Here is a 17,114-nt window from a genome sequence, read left to right on the forward strand (position 1 = left end):
AAGATTTTGAGCTATTGTATTGAAATACTACCACGTAGATTATAATTTATTTTCACTCCAGATCCAGCAAAACGGTCAGTTGGAGACTTGAAATGTGCAGTCTGGGGCCTTTTGCAAATCTGCCATCACGTTGATTCATCCTAATTTTTAGTCCAGGTGCAAAAGAATCGAATAAGAAAGTGCTACATGAGCCACTGAAAATAATGATTTTGGCCCTTGTACTATAATACCATCACATAGAAAACAGTTCATTTTCTTTCAAAATCTAGGAAAACCGGCCAGTTAGAGACTTGCAAAGTACAGTTTGGGTCTTTGCAAATCCACCATCACCTGAATTCATCTTAACTTTCACTCCAGGTTCAAAAGTATAGAGTTAAAAAGTGCTACATGAGCCACTGAAAATGATGATTTTGGGCCCTTGTATTGAAATACCATCAGGTAGATTAAAGCTTATTACGACTGAATTTATTCAGGAGTTTAGTAGCTAGCGCGATGGCACTCGCTTGTTCCATCATCTGTAGACTTCTCATTGCAACTCCGCTGACCAGCAGATATACCAGAAGAAAGAGTGTAACAAGGCGGCCGTATAAAGGCGGCCTTTTAAATTTAAAGGGGTTTACAAGAAAAACAAGAAGCAAGGAAAAAAATATGGCTGACAATTATGTGTGGAAAGTATTCGACCACCGAAAAAGTGGAAATTGAGAGCCGCAAAAGCGATGTAATGATTGATCTCTTTCGTATATATCTGTCGAGCTAGCGTCGTACATGTAGGAGCATTCGAAAACTAAATCGGGTTTCACATAAGCTTCATTAACAATGGATCTAGCTAGAAACCAGAGCGTTGGCTAAAATCGAGTGAGTGGCTGCTTGTTCGCAAGAAAAGGAAAAGCTTTTTAGATGAAACAGCACAATTACATTTGTACCTGAATCAGTCTATATGTTCTGATATATTTATTTACAGCGTTATTACTTAACGGCTTACATGTAAATTATTCTGCAATGCATACCTACGGAACGATATAATAAACAAACCTTTTTAGTGCTACGGGTTAAAAAAAGAAAAAAAAAAGAAAAAAGAAAGAAAACTGTCTCCCCTGGGATTCGAACTCGCGACCTTCATTCCCCAGACAGATGCCTACACGAGTGTGCTACTCAGACAAACTAAGTAACGTAAGACGAAAATATCTTATATCAATGTAATAGACATTCCGCAGTTTATCGGTTATCATGTGCATTAAAGAAATGTTTGAATCACCTGCTGCTCATATATTTTCAAGGAATGAAAATTAAACTTTTAAACTTGGCAAAAAAATTCAGTCGTGGCTCGAAGAGCTCTTTGATTTTCACTCCAGATCCAGCAAAGCCGCCTAGTTTGAGACAAGAAATGTAAAGTCTGGGTATTGTTTTTGCAAATCCGACATCACTAATTTTTACTCCGGGTCCAAATCAATCGAATAAGAAAGGGCTACATGAGGCACTAAAAATGATGATTTTAAGCCCTTGTGTTGAAATGTTACCAAGTAGATTATAGTTTATTTTCTCTCCAGTTCCAGTAAAACGGGCCAGTTTGTGGCATGAAATGTACAGTTTGTCTTTCTGCTAATCCGCCATGGCGTTGATTCATCGAAAATTGCACTCCGAGTCCAAAACAATAGAGTAAGGAAGTGTTACATGAGCCACTGAAAATGGTAATTTTGGGCCCTAGTACAGAAATACCACCACGTAAAATAAAACTTATTTTCAAGTCAGATCTAGCAAAACCAGCCAGTTTGCGAATTGAAATGTACAGTTTGTGTCTCCTTGCAAATCCGCCATCACGTGAATTCATCTTAATTTTCATTCCAGGTCCAAAAGAATCGAATAAGAAAGTTGTACACGAGCCACTGAAAATAATGATTTTGGGCTCTTGTATTGAAATACCATCAGGTAGATTAAAACTTATTTTCACTCCAGATCCAGCAAAACCGGCCAGTTGGAAACTTTAAATGTACTGTTAGGGTCCTTTTTATTGCTAATGACATGCAAACAAAAACACAAAGAAGAGAAAATGGGAACCTTTTCAGCTCAGACACATTATTTTAAACGATATACCTTTAATAAGGAACTCATCATGAAAATTTTATTGATCTCTTATCCCATCTTCATATTCCTTGTTCAAAAAGAATTACGGCACTAACACAAGTTCAGGAACCAGATTTTCAATAAGTTCCTCCGTCGCTTCAGATTTGGAACGGAAAAGGTAAACAAAGGAAGCACGTACTTTATCCTATCCAATGAGATAACACTACTTATATACCAATTGTTTCGTTACAAAACACAAGAAATAACTGTTATTTGTGTTGATTACCTAACTGCAGCGCACACCTTCCCTTCTTACCTGTATTGTAACAAAATTATCAACGGAATATGACGAACGTTTCTCTGCCTTCACCCATAAATTCGTCTGACCCAGATATACAAGAATGTCAATACCTGCAAGGTTTTGTCTGGCGAAAGAAGTACCTTACAGAACACGCGTACAGAAGTCTAGTTGCTTTAATTTGTGTTAATTCTCTGGCAATCATTCCCACGATTCTGTTTAACGCGCTGGTCATCTTTGCGTGACGACAAGACGCCTGCTGCAGACCAATTCGAACATCCTTCTGGCGTGTTTGGCGGGGACAGATTTGCTAGTTGGGTTGATTGTTAAACCCATTGGTATAACAGGAATAGTGAAGCGAGCATTCGACATCGAGCCATTTTGTACGTTGGAAACAGTATCCACCATAGCCCTCTTTGCAACATGCTATGCTTCGTTGAGTCATCTCGTGTTGATCAGCATTGACCGCTATATTGCTGTAAAGGATTCTTTGAGATACCGGGAAATTGTCACAAAACAGCGGATAAAAAAGGGTGTACTTATGGCCTGGGCCATTACTGTGTTTTTTGTAATTCAGGAAATTATCTTGGCAGTAATAGATAGTGGAACTAAAATTTATTCAGTATTTTGGAAGTTGACTGGTGTAATTGCTGTCATTATCGGCTTAGGTTTTATTGCTGGTATCTGTTACTGTTATCTGTATATTTTCTCAGAAACACGGCGACAGAAGAAACGTCTGTAAACGGAACAGTTGCCTCAAGAAGAAGCTAAAAGGATAAAAAAGGAACACAAAGCAGCCAACACCCTAGCTATAATTTTGGGTGGGTTAATAGTAACTTACTTGCCTGCAATAATATTCTTTCTTGTGATTTCAACTTTTTCTAAGGACACATTTAACCCAAGCTTTACAGCGATGTTTAACAGTTGGACCTCGAGTTCCATTTTGTTGGGTTCTTTTGTTAACCGTATTATTTACTGTTGGCGAAATAAGAAGCTTCGACGCGCTTTTCTTGAGATTTGTCATGTAAGACAACCAGTTAACAGAGCACCTGACATTGAGATGATAGAAATACAACGCCATCGACCTGAAATTCAGCCTTCAACTTGTGAGGCTTTTTCGATGGCTGCAGCAAACCAAGAACCAGTTTTGCTGTCATTCAGTCATCTGAAATCCGAAGAAATTGTTCATATTGAGGAAGTGGATAACTAAATCTCGTATGTGGGACGATTAAATGCAGAGGGCCACACAACGTTAGAAAGACTATGGCACAATTCTTTGTCGGATCTCACGTAGCTTGGAGATGCATGTACTAGAACTCACTCGAGGTGTATAAAACAGTAATTTTAAATGCACGGCTAGTACGACGACACTTGTATTGGACAATTTATTTGGCCGATATTTCGACTAGTCGACTAGTCTTCTTCTAGTCTTCTAAATCTCGTAAATAGCACAATTTTAATGCTAAATTTGTATGTTTAATATTTCATCCTTTATTGTGAATGAAGGGAAATTGGTATCTACAAAATGTTGTTAAAGATGATGCAAATAAATATATCGAGACTCGTGGAATTGCGTTTTTTTTGTTTTGATGGATATTCTCTAATGTTAAGCATGTTTTAAGTTTACCAAAACGTAGTAAGAAAAATGTAAACCCAGATGAAATAAATGAAATATGCTGATTAAGGTTTATAAAGTGTTTGAGATAAAAAAAATAATACTGTAGATCGCGGTGAAATTATAGGATTGTGAAATAAAAGGTTGAAGGGATGTTAGGACAGATGTTTGTGTGTGGAAACAAGAAAATGCGGGGGCACCTTTAGTGAAAAGTATTTCTAGCATTTTAAAAAAAATCTGTAAGAGCATTTAGAAATATCTTGTTACATGTTAATCAGGCACTTTGATAAAGTTTTTTTGAGGTACCTTAGCGCAGTTTTCCAACTTGAAATGTTTTAAAACCGCATACATCATAACAGGAAATTTATCTTCAACAATAATCTTTCAACAAAACTAATTGAGTTATTGTTATATTGTTTTCATAGGATATTTACTTTTAATGGTGGGAACCCCACAAAACTCTTGGCAAAAATTCACTGACGTCTTTCTCAAAACCCCTTGCCTTTTTTAAATATTTTTTTAAATTTTGTTTACAAGTAGTCAAAACAGTAAACTTGAAAAAGGGAAATGAAAACTAAGTAATTGAATAGATTTCAAGGAAATAATATTTGAATGGATACAAAGAATTCCACAATCGCTAATAAAGCTGTAAAGATAAAGTCTATGGCCACATGTGTTTGTTATGGCTCAGTTTAACAAATATAGAAGACTGCCTTCCGACAGAACTTTTTTTTGATATCCCGCGTCCTGAGACTTAAATGCACATCGAGCCACCTTTAAACATGTAGATTATTAAAAACATAATGAAACGTCTGTCAGATGTTTCTAGAAAGTTAGCAACTTTGACAAAAAATTGAATGCTTATTTTCATATGACACACTCAAATCAAAACTCAAACTATGGAGAAAATAGAGAAATTAAAATGATAAAAGCTGTGCTAATTAACATAAAATTTCAAAGCCATCGCCTTGGTGCTGTTTTTCTTTGGTTCATCTTGGATAGTGTAATTCTGAACTATTAGTCTCATGTAACTGAAAAAAAAAATTCACAATTCGTAGCATATGGCAAGAAAAATGTATTCCTCTTCGTAATAACCTTGAAAGATATCATCTAATAGAGTAAATAATTGTTTTTCTCTCTTTCTTAGTTTCTTTAAATGCCATTTTGTAATAATACCAGTGTCACGAGCGTGCCTAAGCTGTCCAATAGCGCCACTGACTCTATCGTAGAACGATTTTCTTGTTGTGGTATCTTGCTTTTTTAGTGATGGTTCAAGATCCCTGTTTTGCCTTGAGGCTGCAATCGCTCTGCCTTTTGAATCAGTGTCAACGGTCGTCATGGCCCCAGAGTTTTTTGTGCGATTTTCTACACCTTTATCATATCTTGATTGTTTGCCCTCTGAGGTCGACCTTTGCTTTAGGCCATTGCTAATAGCGTCAAAAAACCTCTTATTCTTTTCATCATTAGAACTACGCTCATCTACGAGGACATAAAGCTCGTTGTTAATAACGGAACTCTTGGCATCCGACAGTGCATCGTTGATTGCAGCAATAAAGAAGTTCATGAACATTATCGTGAGGCTTATTAGAAGAAAAGCTGCAAATATTCTGCCAAATGTATGATTTGCGTCTACCAGCTCGTTGATGGGCCTTGCCTTGACCCGGCCTAAGATTAGCTCAAGCTGGAAGTATGTAGCTTTCAGGAACGATGAATATCGCTCCGATCCCGTGCCGAAGATTAGAATGCCAAAATGCAGAAAAGCCATAAAACCAATGGCAAGGACGATTACATAGGATCGAAGGAGCTTTGCAGATACTTTTAGCGTTCTTGAGAATACAGCAACATGCTCATTAAAACGAATTAGCCGCAAAAGCTTCAATGTTACTATAAAGAGCAGAATTCCTAAAACGCCTTTCTCTGCCTCCGTCCAAACTATGACTTCTTGGAAACTTACATTTGCATAAACGTTTTCTTTCAATTTTCTAACTGTCGAGACGGCTTCAGCTGATCGGACAATATTCATTACCACAGCTAGTACTGAGACAGCAACTTGAAAAATTTCCACCCAATTCCAGAATGATTTGAAAAAACGTGATCGTAGTTTATAAACTCTGTAGCATATCCTTCCGACATAAAGCAAGGCGAATATGATGAGTAACAGTACGCACACAAGATAAAATTCGTGCGATTCAGTTTCCTTGGAATACACAGAAATAATTTTTATCCTCTCAAATGACGCACTGTAACTCGAAGGTTGGATTTCGTAGAAATAGGTGCCAACAACTAAAAGATTTGTGGAAGGGTTGAAAGCAGTGAACTCTAGAATGACAGGGCGGGATTTTCGATCCAACCAACTCTGCCTCTGTAACGTTTCGATTATGACGAGGGCGATTTTCTTTTCGTAACCCAGATCGGCTTCGAATCCTCCTCCAGGATAAAGAGAAAACTGTCCCCATTTTGGTACAGCGTCAGTTTTCCCAGGCTTCTGATAACGCCATGGCTTTGGACAAAGTCGAAGAAGTTCGTCTCGCTTCGTAGAGTTGTCGACTGAAATCCAACCTGGTTTGTTGAAAGGGGACGTATCTTTGTTTTTCTCTGAGTACGCACCATAGCAGACGGGGAAAGCTGGCTTCATGTAGTCCAAAACATCACATGGTTCTGGAAAACCAAAGAACAACTGCATTTATACACTAGACAGAGCTAGGTACCAAAACTTTTTTTAAGCTGAGATTTACATAGAAAAAAATCCTTTATCAGAGGTATTTGATGTAATGGCAGGAAGCTTATTCGTCAGATTGCTTTCGCGCGAACGAAAATTGATACCGTACCCACACTTCACTGCATTGCCCCGAAGAAGTAACATAAAGGGATGAAAATCTCTGTTTCGCTCCGTTTTTTGTCTTAATTATCTCATAATGTTAAAGGGAAGGAGACGGATGCATGTTTGAATAAATATATAAACTGTTTGCAAAACAAGGATTTAATAGCAATCTTTTCTTACTACAAGCTAGTTTGATTGATTATTTTTTACCATAAAACGCCAAATAATATGGCTGTTCTATTCTCGACAAACACCTGCAATAATGCTAGGCACATTCATGCGTTTTTGAACCCCTTCAGCTGTAGAAGTTGGGCCATATTGTAAGCCCAATCATCACCCTTTCCATCATCGACCTTTGTTCCAATATAGTAAATACACTTTATTTGATGTTTGAACACATTATACGTGCGAATACAATGAGCAAAATGTTCGCTGGTATTATAATGTTAAACCATCGAATAAGTATGGGTCCGTATTCTGTAAGATTGTCCGACCGTATTTTTGCCCTGTTCTACAATGTTACAACCTGGCATATTTTGCGCGTTATTTTGCCTTAATATGGTAAAATGGCGCAATGGTGGAATACTAATTAGCGTTATCTGCTATTTGTACTAATTATTATGTACTATAATTAACTGAGCGCTTTTATGCCGGCTCGATTACTATTGCAAAACAACGCACATGCTAAATTTAATCTGTTCTTAACAGGGGCTATAGGACACAATAAGAAAACTGCATGTATAACTAAGGCCAAGCATAAAAATGGTAATGGTAATGGTACTTCTATAGCGCATCTTCCGAAGCTCAATGCGCTTCAAAATTACAGCACGGGACGAGATCGGACATCAGCATATTACAGGCTCCCTTGGCAGCCGCTATCCGTCCATGTATGTGATCTCGTCCCAACACCCAACCCATGGATACATGTGAAAAGGCCAGACCACAACAGCGGGAACTTCGTGCCCTACTCAAAAAGTCTTCTTTGAATATTGGTTAGGGTGAGGGACTTAAGACGATATATCATCACTCGTTTGTCAATTTACTTACTTGGTTTAACTCTTAGCTGCCTTAATCGAGGCATTCCAACAAGGACAGAACGTTTGTTGCCGATGTATATACTTTGTTCTTCCCACTGTCCATTGTACCACTTTCCAGCATAAACGCCCGGGAGGAAAACATCACGTAACCAATTCCAGTAAAGAGAGTTGTTGAAAACCTAGATCAAAGATGATGAGTGTAAAGTGATTAAGCTTTTTTTACAATTTGTGGGAAGGGTACTCTTTTATCTCCAAATGTATTTTAGCAATGAAGCTATGACAGGGAAAGATGTTATTGTTTGCGATGTCGATTATCACGTTATCTTATATGAGCGAAAAGTCAACAAAATATTCAATTATTATATGATGATTCAGGACCTTCATGCAAGTGCTGTTCATCTATGGAAAAAAAGGTTAGATGGTAAGGCTTGGTATTTAGACAAGTTACAATTTCGCATGAAAATGAATGTAAAATAATATTTAAAATTGGAAAGTTAACAAATATTTCAAGACCAAAAATTCACAACATGCAGCTGAACAGAAAATTATACGACTTTGGAGAAATGATGTCAGGGAAAAAATATTAGTTTTCACAACGATTTGCAAGTCTCGCTCACTAAAAACCTTAAAAATCCTTTATTGGTAAGAAAAGCTTGTGCTAATAGCCTATATTTTCTTATCTGGACTCGGGTTAAGACCCAGGAATTTTAATGTTGGATATTCTAATGGTAACATTGTTTTCACATTTTTATGCTAGCATGCACGGGACGTAAAAGATATAAAATGGTCATGAAGAGACTGCCTGACTATGATTAATATTTACATTTACCTCGCGGAATCCTGGTAGGCCATCGCGGGTCGACTTTGCCATTAAATACTGGTGATTATTTTGATTTCCATAACACACCACCATCAGAATAAAAACAAATGTACAGTACACAATGATCTCCAAGTAAAAACTCGCCGTTTTCTGTTTCTTCGCTTGACGTCTTCTCATTTTTTCCACTTCAGATAAATCCATCGTCCATAATCTTTTTTTGGAACGCTGGACATTTTGAGCTTCTTCAAGGATTGAATAATCATCGCTATTACTTCTTTTCAACTTGAAGATTGCTGCCAGAAAGGCAGCTGTAAGGAATACTTTGACAGGTTCATTAACTGCAACATCTTGTGTAAATGATATCACCATTGAAGACAACCATTGTTCACTAATGCTTTTTCCCCATACAAGGCTGTAAAAGATAGAAAACGCCGCAGAAACAGCACAAGTGCAAAAACAAAGAAACCAAGCAACGTAAACAAGTACATTATGCACAGAACATGAACACGTCAGTCGATCAGTCATTCTCGAGCTCCCCTTTTGGAACAGAAACGCGATTAGAATGTTAATTGGTGCAACAACAAGGGTGCTTTGAATTCCAATGATAACTTGTTTCCAAGAGAATTTTAATGGTCCGACTTGGATGGTCTGTTCTGATTTTCCGTTTAGCTCATAGAACATAGCATTGGCCAACATGGCTGACAGGAGTAGTGAAAGGCAGCACGATGCACGCTGTACTCTTGAAAAGGGGTCCCTTGGTAGCTTCGCTATCACTGACACCCAAATATGTTTCTCTGTAAGGCCCTTCCACCACCGTTTTGACACATTTGTTTTGAAAGTAGTTTCATTTGCTGATAGTTCTAACATTCTCTCAATTCGCCCATCGCCCCGCTCGAGAGCTAACCACTCGTTGTTTGAAAATGTCCACGATTCCTGGGTTTGCTTGTCCATAATGACAAGGTCGTCAAGGAACCACGATGGACTGGCTCCAGAGTTATCGTGTCCTATTCGCACGGCCTGTATTAAACCCAAGGGTCTATCAACAGCCAGAACAAAGACTTCCGAGCTTCCTCGATAGAAAGGCGAGTCATCTCTACCGGTTTCATTGCTAAGTTGTATAACTCCTGTGTTGTCCTCCGCACCGTATATCTCCATGGCAACCTTGGCTGTTGTACCGGAATTCCACCAGATCCCTGTTTTTATGGTGATCTCATATTCGTATCTGTTACTTGATGACGTGGGCAGTTTTTTTGTATGAGAAGCCTGGAAATGAATTGCTTTGATTAATTTAAATGCACAAAACAATTAGACAGCTTTTAAAATGGAAAGAAAACATAAGATACAGTTAGATAATTCCCCTCTTGCCGCCAAGAGTGACATTGAAAAATCTATTTACTTCATGCCAAGATATCTGTAACATCTAAAGTAATGCTAGCTCAGAGAATGTAAATCCCATACGGTCATATATCCCTGGAAAATAAATTTTAAGATCGTATTTTCTACCTGGACGTTAAGGTTCATATGTTATGTTCCCTTGACAAATACATCGTTACATAATATCATCACCACAAAATCCTGTATTCGAATTCCTTAACGTATCAGTTACCCGCTAACCATAATAAACTTACTCTTAAGGCATCGTTTTTGTCCGCTCTTCTGGCAACAACAAGAACCAATAAATAGGCCAAGAAAGCCACAGCCACTGTCACAATTACCGCCACATTTCCATTCTCCCCAAGCTTTTTGAATTCAACAAGAACCTTGTCGAAATCGATTGGATTTGGCTTGATGAGAAGGCTTCCTCCAAATGACGTCAAATGATTACAAGAACACTTTACAGACTTGTTCATGGAAGCAGATAGAGCCTGCCGAAAAGTTAAAAAGTCAAAAGTTAACAAATTTCTGTCAAAGTTTAGATGTAGTTTATTCAGGAAGAACTTCAGGTATTCTAGTTCATAAAATATATGACTGTAGTCTCGTCAAAGCCCATGCTGGTGAACTAGATTTTGGGCCTAAAATACGTATCCCGAAAGTACTGAAAGGCTTATACCTAGTGGTAGTAGTATGGCCGTATATCCAACACAAATTAGGCAGTGGCATAGTTATACACCCGAGTCAACAAATGGGCCAATGTGTATGACGACGCTAGCTTCACTTTAGGATTGTTGATTAACTTTAAAAATACAATTAAAAAAATAATTCATGCGCAAAGCTAGCGTCACTTTTTAAACGTTGTTAAAAGCTATTTGTGCTGACTTACCCTACAGCCATCTGTTATCCACTTTTGTCGCATGTCTGACCAATAAACGCAGCTTCCCATTGCCACTCTCAAAGTATAGTTCTGATCAGTACTCGGCTCATAAACAGGCACCACACTTACATTTTTACTTTGGGGTTGAGTTGGAGGAGGGCTTTTTACCTCAACACAGGATCTTCTTTGCCGTCCTTGACCAAAACACGAACGTTTCTGTCTCATACGAGGATTTGTTCTGTTGCTATGGGTTACCACTGCTAAATAATACTTTCCAGGTTTCTTAGCAAGGAATTTCATTTGAGTTTGATAGTTGGAAGAACAACCATTTTTGAAGTGTTGATCCATTTTTGTCCAAATACATCTCTCATTGCTGGATATAGTGGCATTAAAATCGTGTTCATTGATGGTTGGTCGATGGCCGAACCTTATATATATGGTAAAATTTACGGATTCGTCTTGGGGTGCAATATCAAGCTGTACCATTGTGTTTTCGAAATCAACCGTTATCTCATGAAAGCGAGGATAGTTGTTCTTGGTAAAGAAATGCAACATTTTTACGGGCTTGCCTTGGGCATTCAGTGGAATTTCTATGATAACATCACTTGATAGTTGCTTTATTTCCACAACCTGTTGTTCGTCATCTTTTAAGTCCAAGGATAACACATTGGAGTCCACTCGCTCCCTCGTCCTGTCCCATGTGAAAGGATTAAATGGTATTGATAACATCTGAAACGTAAGAAAAAAACACTGCTGTCATTGATGAATTAAAATTGCAATGGCACATTTTTTAGATGAGTTTTTCTTACAATTAATTAATTTATTTTATTACCTTTTTTTTACTGTCGATTACCGTCATTAATGAACGAATTAAGAATTTCTATATAACATTCATACTACAATGCTAAGATGAACTAACTAGCAGAAACAAGCAGACTAGCCTGCGAGCAGGCTCTCTATTTGGGGGCAACGTGAATATTGAACTCTTCGAGCGCCGAAGGCGCGATCCCGCGAGTGCCGAAGGCGCGAGTCGGCGAGCGAAGCGAGCCCGCGATTAAAATTGAGAGCCTGCACGCACGCCATTGAATTTCAAATCCGGCGCGTTCGTCCACGAACGCAGCACTCTGATTGGTCAAAAATGACAGGCTCAATTAATGTGAGAAAAACCAGCGTCCATATCAACAAATCAACTACGGCCGGCGTCCGTGAATAGGTACCCGAGTTCGTTCAGCAGCGTTCATGAAGCATTTTGGAAACCTTCGCTTGATTCTAACGGTCTCCTTAACTTAAAACAAGAACAGGAAGATGCGGTAAATTATCTTCTAGAAGGACGAGATGTTTTTGTGGTTATGCAAACCGGTTACGGCAATTGCTTCATACATGTATTTCAACTCTTTGCAGTGGCAATGGTGGAGAAGAAAGTTTACGAGCGACTCTCAGACACTATCGTTTTAGTAATATGCCAACTTTCCAGCATAATTGAAGACCAGGTGCCCGGGACCAGGTGAAGGAGGGGCAATCGATGGGTTGAACTGTGTTGCTTTGCGAGATTTAACCGGCGTTACGAGCGTCAGTTCGCAGTTAATATTTGCATCGGCTGAGAAGTCCGCGACAGTCGGACGAAACGCGCAGGAGAATAAAGCAGCTTTACAAATGCCGTTCGCAGAGTGATGCTCACTAGTTAAGTTCGATTTTCTGATTTTTTTGGGGACAGAAATCGCACACACGGCTGGACAAACTAGACAATATTGCGAATTGTTTTTCAATTTGTTCGTACATCTGTCATCACTTGTCCGCGGCTCCCTTGCCTCTATCCATTTATCATTATCTATAAGTTTAAGAAAGCCTATAAAAGATTCAAGAAGAAGGTTCGTTTTAATTCCTGCAAATTCTATCTTTTAGAAACTATTATGAATATATGTGGTTGGTAAGTTATCACCTACCTGAGCAGAGAAGTTTACGTATGTCGTGGAGGCACCGGTGCTATCAGTCACAGTTACAGTAAAATTTAATGTGAAGTTATGTGCCATGTCTCCAGATTGCAACAAAGAAACAACTGAGGTATTTAAGCCATGATATACCACATTGGTCAACCCGTTGTTAAGTTGATATCGGAACTGGTAGGACAGGGGAAAGTTGTAACTAGTCCAGCCACTGCAACTCAGATGGAAGTAGGTCCTTAATGAAATACCTGATGAAGGTTCTATGGTACACGTTCCTCTTCCGTTTACATGCGAACCGATTTCCCAGTTCCTCTGTCATCACTTGTCCGCGGCTCCCATCGCGATTTGACGCTTCAAATAAATTTTCCGTTTACATGCGAACCGATTTCCCAGTTCCATATTTTACCAAACATGTACACTTGCAGATACAGTAACATTCACTCTCTTTGTTTACAATTTTTTTCGAAATAAGCGCGCGAGCGTTCGATCGATATATTGACACCGGAAGCGTAGCGAGTTGTCAACAAGTTGTCACATTTCGAGGGGCCGGATTTGAAATTCAATGGCGAGCGTGCAGGCTCTCCCTCGGCGTGCCCGCTTCGCCCACGCACTCGCGCCTTCGGCACTCGCGGGATCGCGCCTTCGGCGCTCGAGCAGTTCAATATTCACGTTGCTCCCGAATAGAGTGCCTGCTCGCAGGCTACAAGCAGACGAGCAAACGATTGAGGGTCCGGTTTATATTATTCCACATCAGCTTGTAGAATGTTGGTCAATTTGTTTATTTAATGATTGAATTGGTTGGTTTTTTTTCGGTTATGACAGAACAATTATATTTCATATTTTGTACTTGGCTCGTGTTACTAGCCACTTTATAAAGATAATGACGATCTGCGATTTTGTCGTTTTGGTATATGTTTTGGTATATTTGGTTTTGGTATATGTTACTTTTTGATCAACAGCTGGAGGGAATAAAAATGGTGACATCAGTTGCCTGCTTGAAAATTTAAATTTTCAGACGGTGTGTGTTTACTTTAAGAGTTGCAAAAAAGCACTACATACCTGAGTATCGACATAAAAATTGTTGGCGACACGTGAGACCAGAACAGTACTCTCTGCTGGTAAAACGAATTGGCCATTGTCACTTTCAATCTTTAGTCCAGCAAGTTTCGAAGGTGTATGACGTCCTAACATAAAGGCCATACCACTTGTCTGAATGGAGATAACTTCTTCATCCGGGAGTCTTGTCTCTAGTACCGCATCACTCACAGTGCTTGCGAGGTGCATGCAGCGTTTAACTACATGTCTACCCTACAGGAAGAAAGAAAATATTTGTTGCAAATAGGAATTTGATGTCTTCAATCCGATTGAAGACATCAAATTCCTATTTGCAACTCCATATCTCATGATCCAGATCTCATTTTTGTATTGTGTGACATAAGGTTAAAATACCGGGTCGTCACGGGGTAGGGACCAGGTAATTAAATATTGGACCACCCCCTAGCGTTCATGAGCTTTGCACGAGGACACGCATCAAGCGGATACAGCTACCGGTACCATTTCTTTTTCCCACTTCATCCCCGTGGCCCTTACCGATTTTCCTAGTCTTGCGTTTTGGTTGCCCCCACCTTCACTTGGCAAAATCATAATTTGTAAATTCAGGACAATTTTTTTTTTTTTTTTTTAATAACACACAACAATACAATTACTTACAATACTACGCAGACTAAACACAACTACAATTACCCTACTTCACTATCTAGTCAGTACAGTTACTTAGTCAGCTACGGTGACATCTTCTTCCCTTTACTTACATTACTCCTACCGGGGAGAGATTACCCTCATGTAGTCGGGTCTGTCTGTTGGCAGCCCGTGAGGACAATAGGCTTACATATAGATATAATAGCGCAGGGGAGAATGATTTGTTGTCAACCAAGTGAGTCCAGTGTGAAGAGACTATTGTCAAAACCACAGAATGACGATGAATGACGAGAGGGAAAAGGTGGTGATTGAGTCCTTTCCCCACAAAAGCAGCATCTATAGTCGCTAATCTTGTAATGAGGTGGCCGTGGCCTTTGATCAGAGCCATACATTAGTTCAATTTTTATTAACAATTAAAGGGGCTATGATCCTTTTTGCTCAGAGCAATTTTCACTAAATCATTGGGTGTTTTTTTTTTTTTAACTTTTTGCCAAACAGACCGATCGCGGGTAATACAGCACTCAGCGTTATTTTTTATGTTACGCGCTTATCGTTCCTGCAAATTGAAAATGCTGTTAGCATTCCGGGCTCAGATTGGTTGAAAGGGGTATAGCCAAGGAGGACGAGAACTTCCTTTGTCAGTATATAAGTAGATGTTACTTACCTGACTAGAATCTGAGTTTCTAGAAGCAATCACTGCACCAACTTTTAACATGTTGTTCAGACAGGAGCCCAGGTTCTCAGCAGACTTTGTAATCAATGGTATATCAACGGCATTCTTAGCTTTCGCTTTGGACATCAAGAGTGACGTCATTGAGTCGATCGCAGATAGTGAAGTGACCTAAATCACATTAAAGAAAAGAATATGTTTGCTGCTGTTCTCTAGCTTAGTAGAGCCAGTTAAACAAGATTTATAAATATATTACACTTGCAGTGATCCCCTCAGTTGCATTTAATTAATATCTCTATTTTTTCACAAAGGTTTTTTTTACAGTTTTTACCCAGTATCTGAAATTTCCAGGTAAAATTATCCTTTCTAATGTTATTTTGTCACATTTTCGTCCCAGAAACTTTGCGGTATTAGTTAATTATAGCATTCAATATAGCGGGTCTAGTGTGGCGAAGTTATGTCGTCACGTGCTGTCTTAAGACGTCACAATCAGCCAATGGCATTTAAATATTGTAGGGTAACACAGGGAATAATGCTATCTAGCTGTCTTATAATAACAAAAACCCATGAAAGAGGAGATTTCCATAGTACCTACGTGTGCCCCGAGGGTGAGGGTAAATACTTTCGTTATTCAGCTTTACTCAGTTATAACTGTTTTTTTTTTCGTATGGGATGTGTTAAATTCCAATTCAATTTTGAGTCTCAAGGGGTCAGGAAATTGCTCGAAAATACCAACGGACTCTAAGGACCCTTCTGCTTTCGCCCATGACACCATTCTAAAAAGGTTACATTTCCACAACAAACGCAGGCATTTACAGTGATGCACACCAGTCTCTAGCAGTGCTAAATTGATTAAAAATGTACTCACCAAGATCTTTTCAGACACCGTTTCTGTATCTTGGGTGGCAGAACCAAGTACGGAGGAACTTTGCAAAAGATCTGGAAGGTTTTTCACGTGAAAGGTAGCAACCTTCTGCACGATCAATTCTTTAGTCTGCATAAGTTTTAGATATTAACATTAGACGCATGCCATCACTTTCAATTGGGTTAATAATTCAATTAAGGAACACCTCCAAATACTCCCATTATCAAAAGACAATGTAGAAATTATGTCACAAAGATACTGATGATGACAGGTTTTTACTTAACAATATTACTTAACAATATCTGCAGTTTACATACGATTTTTTTGATAGGTAAATTGTATCATTCTACTCCTTTTTACGTAAATTTTAATATTGTTTATCAATTTGGCCTCTGGCCTCGCAACGCAATTCGTAGAGTATCACATTAGTGACACATGGGAGTTAATGAAGCTTATCTTTACAATAGGGATATTACAGACCAAAAGCCTATTTTGCCTTTACCTTTGTTTTTTCGATCCGGTTCAAACTGGAATGTCTGGAAATTGCTTGCAAAATGGTATTTGCAATTTGAACCGCTCTGTTAAGGTCATCCATTTGGTCTAAATCGTCCAGATGGCTTTGAATGGTGTTAGAAGTGACGTCCTTGAATGGCCTTACCTGCATGTTTATAGAAGATGAGAAAATTGAAATCGCAAGAACAATAACAACATCATCAATAAAAACAATGACAATAATAGTTACAACAAAGGAGCCGTAACGTATTGGCGGCAAAAGTAGAATTTTTTCTGGAGTTTCTGCTATCACGGCAAAATAAAATATATTTGTATACATAACAACTATCGGTCGCCTTCATAATAAAAATCAACAATAAAAATGTGATTTTAAAACTTAGGTTCTCACTTTTGAAAGGAAGTGGATCACAATTTCCTTTGGAGAACGCATTAATAGAGGCAAGATTTACAGACCTTTGTAGCTATGTAGCAAGGCCAGGCAATACAATTGACCTTTTTTAAAGAAAACCTTAAAAGGCCAGG

At 38.7% G+C, this 17,114-nt stretch overlaps 1 protein-coding gene across 1 annotated transcript; it reads right to left on the minus strand.

Annotated features, from left to right (window-relative positions):
- Nucleotides 1–5,019: 5,019 nt before the first annotated feature.
- LOC144664224 (polycystin-2-like protein 2) lies at nucleotides 5,020–9,607 on the minus strand. Its single transcript, XM_078525333.1, has 3 exons — nucleotides 8,662–9,607; nucleotides 7,843–8,011; nucleotides 5,020–6,632 (listed from the first exon to the last, which is right to left on the minus strand). The coding sequence occupies exons 1-3, from the start codon at nucleotides 9,601–9,603 to the stop codon at nucleotides 5,020–5,022; spliced, it is 2,724 nt and encodes a 907-aa protein (XP_078381459.1). The 5' UTR covers nucleotides 9,604–9,607.
- Between the last annotated feature and the right edge of the window lie 7,507 nt (nucleotides 9,608–17,114).

The sequence above is a fragment of the Oculina patagonica genome, chromosome 8 (genome assembly GCF_052425735.1).
Source record: "Oculina patagonica isolate OP01 chromosome 8, crgOcupat, whole genome shotgun sequence".
In the NCBI taxonomy this organism is placed as follows: Eukaryota; Metazoa; Cnidaria; class Anthozoa; order Scleractinia; family Oculinidae; genus Oculina; species Oculina patagonica.

Bases quoted from the DNA above. Each gene is read 5' to 3' on its own strand.
- LOC144664224 (XM_078525333.1), bottom strand. From the start codon at position 9,603: ATGGACAAGCAAACCCAGGAATCGTGGACATTTTCAAACAACGAGTGG. The intron at 8,012-8,661 runs GTAAATGTAAAT...TCTTTGATCTAG, and splicing joins GCCTACCAGGATTCCGCGAG to GTTTTCAACAACTCTCTTTA. The intron at 6,633-7,842 runs GTAAGTAAATTG...TTGGTTTTCCAG, and splicing joins GCAGCTAAGAGTTAAACCAA to AACCATGTGATGTTTTGGAC.